This window comes from Antedon mediterranea, chromosome 6 (genome assembly GCF_964355755.1).
Source record: "Antedon mediterranea chromosome 6, ecAntMedi1.1, whole genome shotgun sequence".
NCBI lineage: Eukaryota > Metazoa > Echinodermata > Crinoidea > Comatulida > Antedonidae > Antedon > Antedon mediterranea.
In genome coordinates, this window is record NC_092675.1 from 24,061,532 (window position 1) to 24,075,802 (window position 14,271).

Sequence of the window (14,271 nt, forward strand, 5' to 3'; positions counted from 1 at the left end):
TTATTTTTTTCGTCGCTCTTTTTTTTTTCTTTCTACCGGCATCATGGCGGAATACGACCTGACTTCAAAAATTGGTCAATATTTAGATCGACATTTGGTGTTTCCCCTTTTGGAATTTTTGTCAGTAAAGGAGGTAAACTGCTATAACTATACTTGATTAAACAATGGTCTTAATTGTATGTATTTTAGGTGATTAATACAATGAAAACAAGCAATCATCTGGATGAGTTGTACACATCATGCATGGAAATGCATGATTGATTAGAAAGCATGTAGGCTAGCCTATAGGCCTGGGATGACATGTGTTTTTTTTTTGTGTGGAGACGATTCGGCCCAGCCAGGGATGTTTCGGCCCATTTAGGAAGTTAGCTGTTCTTGGTAGGACGGCGCCATATAAAAACCTTAATAATATATAAACCTCCTTCATGATGGAAATAGACCTATTATATGTACCTACCCTACTAGACTTTTCTGCCTATCTATTGTATTAGGGCCTACTGTTTTTTAATGGGTTTTTTAACCATTATTTTAACCAGCAATTTTTATTATCAGTTAATAAAAACTGCCAAGAAATTGGACTCCTAATTTGTTCGCACAGTTAATAATTGTTTATTTTTTTCGCAGGATAAACAGGACATTTTTAGTTTTATCTTTCATTAATTATCAAATAATTAATCTTTATAGATTTACGATGAAAAGGAAATGCTTCAAGGAAAAATTGATTTGCTAAGCAACACTAACATGGTAAAACTTCGCTTTACATTAAGCCGATTTTCCACTAGGCGAATTTGTTCGCGCGAATCGAACGCGCCAGTTTGTACGCATGTGTATTCATGTTTACGTCTTCCAAATCCTTCTCTACGCATGCGTATTAGCTGACGCCTTCGATTCGCGCGAACAAATTCGCCTAGTGGAAAATCGGCTTTACATTATTTTGTCTTTTATTAAATTCTAAATTATAACAATAAACAATAAATGGAGTGCTGGATAAACACTCTTTGCATAATTTGATCTGCAATTTACAAAGCAGTTTGATGCAATTTGATAGTTTAATATTAATTTTGTGTTATTTGAGTGAAATGAATATCATTCGGAATGATCACACTTTTTTTTTGTAGGTGGATTTTGCAATGGATGTGTTCAAGCAATTGAATACAGAGGTAGAGGTACCACCTAGTGAGTAGTAACGCTTTCTAAAACCAGAAACCCAGAATATTGCTAATATGTTGTCAGTACATTTAATTAGTTTTTTTTATAAATCCAGCATTAAGATATCTACAATAGTACAAACCATTTTCACCCATCATCAACATATTAAAATTGATGATATTTAAAAAGTCTGGTATATTTTTGCTGTATCTTTAAATGTTTTGATAAAATTGCTTTTATCTACTGAAAACACCTCTCTTACACAACCTTGAAAAGATAGCCTTCTATAACATATTTCTCTTTTTCTTTAGAGCTGCGTGAAAAAAGGACAGAAGTTGTTTCTCAACTGAAGAGGCTTCAATCCCAAATTGACCCAATTGTTAAAATTTTCCTTGACCCTGAGGTCAGCAAGCAAGTCCAGTCTACAAGGGATGGACAACAGCTATTTGAATACCTGAAAAATGAACACAGTGTAAGATCTTTTTTTTTTGCTTATTTCTATAAAAAGTGTCCATTTCATTTGTAAAACTCAATTAATTAATGTAAAAAATGGTAGATTGTTGCACTAAATACTTTAAAATATTACTAAAATAGTACCAGCTTACTCATGTTAGAGAAGAAACAAATGGCTTCTTTAAATTGTATTGTTTCAAGGTGAGAACCATGGGGAATTTTTTATAAATGTTTTGAATATTTCTGGGTGGTACACAACCAACAGTGACATGCTGAGCTAAGGGAGATCTGGAAACATCTTTTTAATAGGCTCATTATGTAGGCTAGGTCTCCTAACTAAATGCATCTATTTTTACTCGGGGTACCCGAGTCTAGGACTCTCTCATCTTCTCCTCCATCCGACACTATTGAGTAAAAAGTGCGATTTATAAAGTACTACTCCTCCCTTATTCATTGTAATATTGAGCTGGGATTTGGCTTGAATATACTACAGGGACATGTTCTCAAAGCTATAGAGCTGGATTATATTTCAAACCGGATGCAGCCATATGACGTCTCGAAGATGGTACCGTATAGCCGTATTTGGTAGCGAGGTTATTGATGTGTATGTGACGTCACATCCCGTCTTATGACGTCATTACAGCTTCTTTTGTTGTACCCTGAGTATCGCACCTTCGTGCTTGTTCTTCTCTGTACCAGATATTCCCTCTCATTTCAAAATGTTGTTAAATATACTGACAATACTAACCAACCAAGCAACAACTTGCTTGGTTTTGGGAGAATTGACTGATTCTGTACTTGAATATTTGACCTCCATAATTATATTATATTTTGTTTGTTTTTAGTTTACTGCTGAGATGGTTGAGTTACTTTTCCAGTATGCCAAGTTTCAGTATGAATGTGGCAACTATTCTGCAGCTGCTGAATATTTGTATTTCCATAGAGTACTGGTAAGTATTGTGTGATTTTAAAACTAAATCTGTATCCATGTTTTTTGTTATGAAAACTGAAAATGTGAATGTGCAAGTCGATGCAAATAATGAATGTTTATAGCATATTTTTATCAGTTGAAAGATAGCATGTCCATATATAGACCAGTACATCTTTCAACGAATTAAAATACTATATCCATTCCATAAATAAAATAAACCATTGTTTAAAAAAGCATTACACAGCAAAATTTAAATAATTAAGCTATGTATATGTGACTGTGTTACACACTACAATGCACAACAGTCAATATCGTTGTTATTTTAATAGAATTACATTAAGGTATAATGAAATAAATTTTGTTTTCTTTCTTCATTAGGTGTCACCTAGCGACCCTTGCTTCATGAGCTCATTATGGGGAAAATTAGCATCTGAGATTTTAATGCAGAATTGGGAAGCTGCTCTTGAAGATCTAAAGAGATTGCGAAATACTATTGATTCAAATGTAAGGCTTCAAATAAAATTACCTGTTTGTGAGTGAGTGGAAATGTAAGCTGGTGGTTGAAATTGATACAGCATTTATTGACTGTGTGTTCTGTAAAAGGGAAGTGTCACATTGTTACAGTGATTAAATTTGCTATGTTTAATATTTTGTTTTGTAGCAAGCATTTGTGTCACCTCTCCAACTGCTTCAGCAAAGAACATGGTTAATACATTGGAGTTTGTTTGTATTCTTCAACCATCCTGAAGGCAGAGATGACATCATTGATCTATTCCTATATCAACCTCAGTAAGAACACCTATAATTTGTATAAACGTTTAATTGTACTGTACATTACAGCTACGCATAACCCTTTGTAGTCTATGCCCATGTAGATTGCAGTCCTACAAGGTATTATTATTACCTTCATTTCTCTACAAGTTGGATATATTTAACACTATACTTTGTAGTCTATGCCCATGTAGATTGCAGTCCTACAAGGTATTATTTTTACCTTCATTTCTCTACAAGTTGGATATATTTAACACTATACTTTGTAGTCTATGCCCATGTAGATTGCAGTCCTACAAGGTATTATTATTACCTTCATTTCTCTACAAGTTGGATATATTTTACACTATATTTTGTAGTCTACGCCTGTGTAGATTTTAGTATTTTATTGTAATATCTACATGTCTCTACAAGTTCGATCATAGGGCTAATAAACAAACACCATTGTTTCCAGCATTTAAAACAAAAAAAATGCTGCAAATTGTAAATGCCTAAATGGTATTTATAATAATAGATAGTATTTTAGTATGTTTTAGCCTTATTATCAAAAACAAAAATGTTTGCTGATAAAGTTTCTTTACTACTTCTGCTTGTTTTTTTCTTAGTTACTTAAATGCTATACAGACCATGTGTCCGCACATTCTACGATACCTTACTACAGCTGTAATTACAAACAAGAAACGACGACAATACTTAAAAGATCTCATAAAGGTTATACAACAGGTAAGGTTGTCAATTATTTAAAACGGAAAAAGTATGGCTGATTTAGATAGTTACTAGGATAACGCAGAATTGTAAACGTCTTCAATAGTATTAATTGTATAGTTGCTGAACTTTCTTTTTTGACCAATTTTTCACCTGTGTGTATTTTTTATTTAGTTAGTTCTATAACTTTACTAGGATAAGTACCCTAGTTCTGACAAGGCCTAGACTCGGCTGGTATCCCCATATACTTTGGTTTGGGTGCTGTAAAGAGATTCCTCTTTCTCTTTCCCTTTTCACAGCCCTTCAAGACTTTGTTTTTTTACACTATACCAATTTATTATTATACAATAATAATATTTACTTTTGTAGGAGTCGTACACTTACAAAGATCCAATAACAGAGTTTGTTGAGTGTCTTTATGTTAATTTTGACTTTGATGGTGCTCAACAGAAGTTACGGGACTGCGAAATTGTAAGTATAAATGCAGGCTGGTTTAATGTGAATCGTGTACCCTGTTTCCGCAGTCGGTATGTGTCTTATGTCAGCCTAGCCTAAATATTATGGCTTTCAAATTTGATGCGCTCACCATTATAATGTTTTTTGTTTTATTAGGTGCTTGCAAATGACTTTTTCTTAGTTGCTTGTCTGGAAGATTTCATTGAAAACGCCAGATACTTTATTTTCGAAACATTCTGTCGCATTCACAACTGCATCAGCATAAGGTAAAGTCTTTATACATTGATTTCCAAAGTGGATCAGTGTATACAAAATATATGTTTATTCTTTGTTAATTTTAGTAGTTAATCATAGTTATTGTGGATTGATAATCTTGCACTCTGTTTAAACAGTTGTTTTTATTTGTAACATTGTCCACTACACTTTGGGACCGTTATCATAAATCCCACTATTAATATGAATCTATTATTATACATTAAAGCTTGGTTCCCATGGGGATGTAAGTGTAATGCAAGTAATTTATTTATTCCAACTGTTGGTTGTCATTGGTCAACTTACTTGCGCTTAAGTCCTTTCGTTACATTCTAGTGGGAACCAAGCTTAAAGGCACCGTTTCTACACACAACCAATGTTGAATAATTATTGGTATTTTTTTTCAATGATTTTTGATTTTGGGATTTTCAGCACAAGATAGTATACCTCACATCTGACACTATTAATTGTACTGTTGTGCACAGCTTAAAACCCCAATATAGAAAAGTTATTAATTTTGTTGATATTTATCCATTTTAATTGGCTCATATTAATGTATTAATTAATTTATTTACAAACAACAAATTATACATACGTCAAGTATAAATAAATAGAACAAAAGTTGTACGGAAGAAGAATATTTTTCTTCTTCTTCTTTATTGTATCAAACAAAAACAATTTCCAATACAAAAGGTAGCCAAGGTATAGCCGAAGCTAATCAAGCTTGGTACCTTTTATCTTAACTAACTTAAGCTACGAAATTAACAAATAAATAACAGAACTTAAAAGAAAATAAAAATTTGATAACGTCAAAAACAAAACAAAAAATGTTGAATAATAAATAAATAACATAACATAAAGTCCTGTATGTACTATACTGTAAGTATGTAAGTAGTGTACTAAGTTAAAAGAGATATTTATTAATTGTTATCTTGTTCCATTACAACAAAAGGTAAATAAATGTTACTTTGAACTTTGTTTTCAGTATGCTGGCAGAGAAATTAAACATGAATCCGGATGAAGCTGAGAGATGGATTGTAGAACTGATTAGAAATGATGTCAGATTGGATGCCAAGATTGATTCTAAATTAGTGAGTGATTAATATATGATGATATTACAACTTTAAATACCTTCGAACCTCCTTTAAGTCTGTTGAAGTAATTTGCGTTGAGGCGGCCTCATTCAACGATTTCACAGGAAAAAGGACATTCAGGATTTACGTCAAAATATTTTGGATCACTGAAATGTTAATGGCTGATAACAAAAGGGGTTAAAATCAATAATCCAAAGACTACAATAAAGGCCCATTTACACTAGGACGATAACGATTAAGGATAAATATATCAACATGCATTTTTTTACATAAAACAAAAGAAATTAGAAAGGTATTCATTCAGAACTATAGGATAATCATTTATGCTGTCTTTGATAAAAATAATATTTTTTAAATTCCCATCAAATGATGTCATGATAAGTATAAAAACAATAAAATCATTGTATCGTCACAATATTTTTGCTCTTACTAATCATGACGTCATTTGATTGGATGTGTGAAAATATCATTTTCATCAAAGGAAGCATAGATGGTTATTCTATAGTTCTATTTTATATATTTTTTTGTCTATTTGTCATCGATTGTTATCATCCTAGTGTAAATGGGCCTTATGTCTGCTAATAGGTTTAACTATATTTATACAATAATCATATTTAGAATATCTCTATTTAAATTTTTTTTTTCTATAGGGACATGTTGTTATGGGTGTAAAGTCTGTGTCACCCTATGAGCAAGTTCGTGAAAAGACCAAAAATTTAGCCTTCAAGAGCCAGATGTTGGTCATGAATATAGAAAAGAAAGAACAAGCTATAAGAGCAAAACTGTCTGGGGTAAAAAGACTTATTTCTGATATTATCTCCTTTGTTTGGTTCCTCAAAAGCTTAAACAAAGAAAGAATTTGAAGCCTCTCCCTTTAAAATATTTGAATTACTGTATATGTGACATTAAATATAGCCTATTGAACCAAAAAAATATTAAAATATATATATGCATATATAATGCGACATTTATATAGGACTATTTCATGAAGATCAGAGCACTGTGGACTTAGATTCAACAATATTTGTCTCCCCTAAGGGTCACATCGTGTCATCGGCAGCCAAATACGGCGCCATTACGTCTGTCCACGACAAATGTGTGTGAACTAGTACACCGGGGTAACCCCATACTCATCTCAAAAGATGTACTAGGTTCTTTAAAGTGCACAAATATAAATACTTTACATAGTAAATTCATTAAATAAACATTTGATTTTGTTATACTGTAATATGTATTTGTTATAAACAATTGCATTCTGGCTGAAAAACCACCGTAGCACTACTTAAGCCTAGTGATTTAAATTTGGTTTGTCAACCCGATTTTGATGTGTGAATTTGAAAGTAAAATATAATAATTGTTTAATCCACAGGCACCACAATGGGGAGCACAAGATGTGTATTGAAGATGATGTCAAACTAGAAATACAACTACATGTTTCATATGCAGTACAACAAGCAGATAGTTATTGTATTATCTCTCTACTTTTTGTTTCTTTACAAATATAATATAAACATCATATAGAATCTCTACAATTTTAGTAACTATAAAAATAGTTTCCAAATAGTTTAGTTTATAATCATTTAAAACTGAATGTTCAGTGCAAGCATATTTAGCTATTTAGTTTTGTGTATTTATGATGCATCTACAGTGGTAGATTTCACTTTCAGTGTAAAGTTTTGTCTACACTATCAAACTACTATGACAAACTAATTTGATGTGCCTAAATATGGTGGTGATATGCCCAAATATAGTAGTGATATGACATCATCATGTCTATATATGGGCACATCACATTTCTTTGTCACATAAAATTTGATAGTTTAGACAGAGCTTAAGTCAGGTTTAAAACAAGGCCCAAATTAAATAGATCAGGCAGTAAATTACTTGCACATAATATTGTGCCAATTCCATAGTAGTGCTGAAATTATGTTAATCTGATTTGTATTTAAATAAACTATTGTGATTTGTAACCAATACAGGTTTGCTTTATATATACAGTAGAGTACTGACTTTATATAATGGAAATAGTCCAGCAGCTCCATACTACATCAAACACAAGTTCTCCATGTGCTTTAAGCTCTGTCTACACTATCAAAAAGGTGGTAGTGATATGTCATGTCCATATATGGCACATCACATTTTGTCGCATAGAGCGACCGTGCAGACAGACCTATAAGCCGATTCTTTCCACTAGGCGAAATTTGTTCGCGCGAATCGAAAGCGTCACTATGTGTATGCGTATTCAAGTTTCTGTTTTTCATACTCCCTTCAACGAATTCTAGTACCTTTGATTTTTCGCTTCAGCGAAATTTACTAGTTCGAATTGTTTCTACTTTTTGCGAAGCGTATTATTGTGCAACCAATCAGAACTCAGGAAATGAGCTATGACACTTTCATGAGCACTCATGCGAATCGAAATGCTCAGCAACCACGCGAGGAGTGGAAAATCGGCTTAAGTTCATTTGTTTCCTGTTCATTAAAATATAAAACAGTCATACAATTCCACCAAGAAATTTGAAGACCTAAAAGGAAATATGTTAAATACAAACATCCTTTTATTTCAAGTGTCCTTGAGGCATGTGCCATTGCAGAAATAGATAACAGTTTGAGCAAATGGAGAGCCTTGCGAGGCACACTAATCCACGTTAAATATTTTGACCATGTTATAGTATGCTAACTGTAACAAATTTTGGGTTAAACCCATGCACAGGTTAACATAACTATTGTTAACGATTTTGAAAGTTACAATGAAAAAAATATAAAACTACAAAGTAAAGTTAGACAATCCTTTATTTCAATCTTGTTTGAGTTGAACAAATCATACTTTTGAAGTATCTTTATAGTAACAATATTTAACTTCTCACCATATTATGCACTTCACGTGTTAGTATTTATTTAATCTTTTGAAATGTTCATATAAATACAGTAGTTTATATTGTGTTGGAAAACAATTGATTTTTACCAAAACAATAACACACTTTTATTTTAGGAAATTGTATTTGATATTTTGCTTCAAGCTTCCCTGCTCTGACTCAAAATACATGGAAATTTTCTCCAAAAAACTTGCATTGTCAATATATATATTTCTGTTGATTTCGTAAAAGCAGCTCCACATGCGTGGATGATGATAAAAGGTGAAACTATCATTTATTTACAATTTCAATCTATTAATTTCAGTGTATTGCAACTCTATTATGCTGGATACCTTTCAATAAGCATACCATGTCCCTGAAAAAGAAACAAAATGTGGTTAAAATACTATAAATATAAGCTCTTACTTCAGGCCAGGATTTTGGACATAATTTATTAATAGGTAACCTGAATGTTAATTTGGTTTTTTAAGTTAGTGTGTTGGTTTATAAACAGATTAGATGTTGTAGCATTGTTCTTACCAGTCCTCCTGCAGCACAGGCTGCAATCAGTGCAAATTGTCCATCCTCTTTCTTGAGTCTGTTGGCAGCTGTGGTAGCTAAACGAACACCAGTGGCTCCAAATGGATGGCCTATAGATAAGGATCCTCCCCATAGATTGAACTTATCCATTGGTGGAACGCCAACCTAGAAAGAAAAAAAAAATGATAACACAACAAAATAATCCTTGCCATGTGATTACACATGACATGGATTCCACATTCTTATGGTTAAGTGGTACATTGCATGTTAAGGTGGCACAAATTGCACATTCAGGTTTTTGTGAAATAAACATTAATTATTTGTATAATACAGTATTATCTTATCATCAATTGATATTAACATAGTATAATAACACAGTATTATGTTAGGTGATAAGGCATAATATACAGCAGCAGTTACCTTTGTTTTCCTTCCCATTTGTGTTTGAGCAAAGAAATCTGAATCCATGGCTGCTAAGTTTGCAAGGATTTGACCAGCAAAGGCTTCATGATACTCAAAGACATCGATGTCGGACATTGAAAGACCTGCCTTCTCAAGAACTTTTGGAGTTGCATATGCAGGCCTGCAAAATTCGCAATGTTTAGTTATAGCAAAATAAAAGCTTAAAGCTTAAGATTTAAAACCGACAAAAACTCAAACTTTAAGTTGGCTTGTTAATTGCATCTCAGGCCTACTATTTGCAAATCATCATAGTTGATTCTTACCCAAGCAATAGCTGATCTTTAGGGTCCTGTGACACATATGCAAAGTCTCTAAGGTATGCTTTAGGCTTATAACCCATGGCTAAGGCTTTCTCTTCTGACATTATTAAGCATGCTGAACCACCATCACTCTGTAATAAAACAAATTATACAATGCTTTTACTTTGTTAGAAATACTACTTCAATACGTTTTCAGTCTTTTATTCCATTTTTAGTATCTAAACCTTATTTTGTTTCTACGCCACTGATAGCTTTCCCTTTCAGTGTCTAGGTATCAAAGTCACATATCTTTTCTATACTTAAGCTCTGCCTACACTTTCAAACTAGTTTGACACAAAAAGTGTTTTTTTTTTCACATAAAATTTGATAGTGTAGACAGAGCTTAAAACTTGACACCACTGGTAAACAAAAATGCAAGTACAGTACAGTATGGACACACTATTAGAGAGACACATTCTCGCTATACGGAGGATAACGAGGGGGAATATACCTTTAACACTAGAGCCTATCCCTATGACTTTACTTGGCAGGGTTCTACTATATATATATAGCCTTACCAGAAAAGATGAGTTTGCTGCAGTAACTGTACCATGGGGTTTGACAAATGCTGCTCTTAGACTGCTCATTTTTTCCATGCTGGTTGGTCGAATGCCATTGTCACGTTGCACAACTTTACCCTTTCCTGGCACTGTGTAGTCAAGACGATCACTTAAGAGTCCTTCATTTGTTGCCTTGTCGGCCAGAGTGTGTGATCGTAAACCAAACTCATCCTGTTCTTTCCTTCCAATTCCAAATGCTGCACAGAGTCTATCTGCCGAATGACCCATGACCTCATTAGTTGAGAACTCTGCTACAGCAGGCAACTATAACAAGTGAATAAAATGACATGGAAATACCAATACTGTAATAAATAATAGTCAGAACAGTTTATTTGAAAACATATTTAAAAGGGAACAAAAATGCATATATATTTATTTTGTTTTCATCAGTATACCATGTCCCGCATAACTGGCTCAGGCTATATACTAAGCTGCACTGACCAGATCCAATAAGATCGAAACTGTCTACAAAGTGATATATAAATCTATATAATATACAATAGACTGATATAACAGGCTTACCTCAGGTGCAAATGCTGCCATACTTAATTGTCTAGAAGCAAGGGCAAGTTTGGCTGAAACAGACTTTGCCTAAAGAAAAAAAAAAAAAAGTTTTTATGAACTGAAAACATCATCAACATCTAGCAGCAATGATTTTGTCCACTCCAACACAAACGAAAAAAGTTTTTTTTATGGAAAATTATATTGTGCTTTATACAAATACTGTCTTAAAGCACAGTGGACCACAGAGATAATTTAGTATTAAGATATAGTAGAGGACCCTGTCATAAATATTGTAGATATTGCCACCTGTACGATTAAAGTCGATACCTTTTGTTGTGTTATCATGAATTTTCTCATTTGTCTGCTGTGTCTTATCGGTGCATCTGACATAAAGTCAATGCCACCAGCGATACCAGAATCAATCTGTCCCATTGCAATCATGCCCATAACTAGAAAATGAACAGAGCACCTCAAGCTATTATTCATTCAATTAAAAAAGTGTTGGTAAATATTAACTACCATGTTTTGGGTGGAAAATTGACTTGTTATACAGGCTTACATGCAAATGAACATTTAAGTGTAGATTTTGCAGATTAGCTCTCAATACAGTCTGCTCTCTATTATTGTGAACAGATGCTTGTTGCAAGTGTCTTTACAGTTGATACTACTTTTATTTCGAAAATCACAAATAAGAAAACTAAGAATGTTGTGTTTGCTGGTCAATTTCTTATATTTACACAACTTCACTTGCATTGGGTGGTCAGGAATGGTTCACAATTGGCTAATTAAAAAGATGGCTGATTTTAAATCTTTTACACTACAGTATTAATAAGCAAATGCACTTTGAATGCAACTTACCTGATGTAATGGCCTGGTTGGATGATATGCATGCCATTGTTACTGTATGTGCTGGAATCTTTTCAGAGAATCCAGCTCCCAATGCAGCCTATACATAAATACAATACAAACTTTATGCATCAACAAATGTGATGTACCCATACATGAACATGATGATGTCATATCACTACCATGTTTGGACATATCACTAACATATTTAGGCACATCATACCTTTTTTGTCAAACTAGTTTGATAGTGTAGACAGAGAATGATTATAGAGTGAAACCATTTTGAGCTACCCCCATTTTCTGTTTTTTTTTCTATTATATTTTGGAATCTAACCATCATTTGGAAAAAAATATTATGAAAGAAGAATTTTGGGACACTAAAGCCAATGTACAGCTTACCTCTCTTGCTACATTGCTTGTTTTAACCTCTTGAATGACAGTTCCAAAGCATATGTAATCAACAGCATCTACAAAATAGGTGCTCTCAAATTTAATACATTTGCAAATATCAATCATGCAAGGGAAAATTTCAGTAAATCGAGCATAACATTATAGAATTTTTACTCAATGGTATAGGAAGTTTCTATACAGGGTCATCTGGGAGAACAGTATTGTAATGAAGAGGTCACCCATTATAAAGGTGAATATTTAAAAAAAATGACAGTAGTTAATGAAGATTACAAAAACTTACCCTTTGGTATATTTGTACGTGCCACAAGTCCCCTAAAAAACAAGTACATTTTTTTTATATATTTTTTTTAAAACCTAAATTAATTATCACTTACAAATGTATTTACAATTGCAAACAATTAGTGGCGTAACAAAGAAATTCTCTGGTGTTTACAGTTTTCAGAGAAACTATTAAAAAAAATGTGGTTTTTTGTCATGACCTTTTCATGTGAATTTGTTTTAAATTGTTTTTCATATTAAAATTTGTTTGTTGTATTTTGTACCTTATGCCTACATGTTAGTGTTAGTGTAATATTGAGATTACAAAATAAATCTATGTACTAAAGTACTGTAAAATCCACTTGTCAGTTACAAGAGTCATAATGGAAATTTAATAGTTACTACAAACTTACTCTAAAGCTCCTCTTGCAAGATCATGAGGCATCAAGTCTGCATAACTAAAAAATAATAAACCTTCAATTTAATATATAAAATAAAAAATAGAGAAAATGTAATCAATTCCAATGTTGGCTAAAATGTACATTTCTACAACTACAGTACTACTACTATATACCTACAGACGTATATACAATAGTATAATTTTATTATATTTTCCAATAAAAGTACTCGCGTTCCCCGAAGTAGGGGTATAGCCTCTAATCCGACACCACCACTTATCAAAGGAAACCCCGTAAAATCGATGGACAATTATGTTTTACATTACAATGGCCAATATCTATTCAGACACTCATATTAAGGAGACACTGTTGGGTACCAAAGTTGTCACTTAATAAATGTTTTACTGTTAAATTATTTATTATGCATTCCTGAAAGAAAAATTTGAAGCACATTTAACTATTTTATGTTTAAATCAAATATTCAGTTGCTAGAGATATTATCGATTGTAGTTTCTTAAACTTAAAACACTCTTTAAAAAAATGTCAATTCCATGTCACTTTTGTTTAGAAATTTTTTAATTGTTATATACAATAAAAGATGTATATTAAGGAAATTGTAGACCTACTCTGTGCCAGACATCAGGAAAGGTGTTCGAACTCCTTCAACTAACACAATGTTCTTTCCATTTGGTTTAGATACTGTTTTCTTCGCTGCTGCATTATGGGTTATTGACGTGCTCAAACAACGTAGACCATCTAAAAACAAATTTTTAGTTTTACTTACAACTTGTTACTTTTTGCAATGTGTGAAAAAAAAGATATTAATTAAGCTTAAATAAAGTTAATAAAAGCCTTTTTAAGTAAGGAAAACCTGTTTTTTTTTTATTTAAACACAATCATTAGCCTACCACAAATTTGTACATTTACTATACTCTAGTAGGCCTACAAACGGCTCTCTCCCTCCCTCCTGTACACTAATAAATTCTAGGACCTCCTATACTACTTGCATGCCACAACAATCATAGCTAGAGACAGCGCCATTCATTTGGTTGAGGAGGCCGCTGGACTGGAATCAGTCAGGCCGCTGAATCGCCGACCCGGCCTAGCTTGCTTAGACATTTTTGCCGGTTTAAATCAATAAACAAACTATGAAACTAAACACCCACTAGATTGAATATGTCCGGAAAATCTTCCTATTGTGGAAATAAGCGCCATTGCTTATATATATAGATATATTTTTTGTTATCAAAGAAAGATGAGAAGATTAATCATGCGCCGCAAAAAACAGTTGTCTCTCTCCCTCGATTTCTCTCTTTTTTTTTAAAGGTCA

At 32.8% G+C, this 14,271-nt stretch overlaps 2 protein-coding genes across 2 annotated transcripts; one reads left to right on the forward strand and one right to left on the reverse strand.

Moving 5' to 3' along the window:
* The first annotated feature begins 34 nt into the window (after nt 1–34).
* On the forward strand, nt 35–8,495 carry LOC140052052 (eukaryotic translation initiation factor 3 subunit E-B-like). Its single transcript, XM_072097432.1, has 13 exons — nt 35–133; nt 685–744; nt 1,119–1,176; nt 1,461–1,621; nt 2,448–2,552; nt 2,912–3,037; nt 3,195–3,322; nt 3,910–4,027; nt 4,379–4,480; nt 4,622–4,731; nt 5,703–5,808; nt 6,462–6,602; nt 7,181–8,495. Exons 1-13 carry the CDS (start codon nt 44–46, stop codon nt 7,211–7,213), a joined length of 1,338 nt encoding a protein of 445 aa, XP_071953533.1. The 5' UTR covers nt 35–43; the 3' UTR covers nt 7,214–8,495.
* An 88-nt stretch (nt 8,496–8,583) lies between these two features.
* Nucleotides 8,584–14,248, reverse strand: LOC140052051 (trifunctional enzyme subunit beta, mitochondrial-like). The gene is made up of 13 exons (XM_072097431.1): nt 14,108–14,248; nt 13,568–13,697; nt 12,957–13,001; nt 12,566–12,597; nt 12,274–12,341; nt 11,887–11,974; nt 11,356–11,477; nt 11,047–11,115; nt 10,483–10,788; nt 9,929–10,056; nt 9,624–9,786; nt 9,204–9,368; nt 8,584–9,039 (listed from the first exon to the last, which is right to left on the reverse strand). The coding sequence occupies exons 1-13, from the start codon at nt 14,154–14,156 to the stop codon at nt 9,004–9,006; spliced, it is 1,401 nt and encodes a 466-aa protein (XP_071953532.1). The 5' UTR covers nt 14,157–14,248; the 3' UTR covers nt 8,584–9,003.
* Between the last annotated feature and the right edge of the window lie 23 nt (nt 14,249–14,271).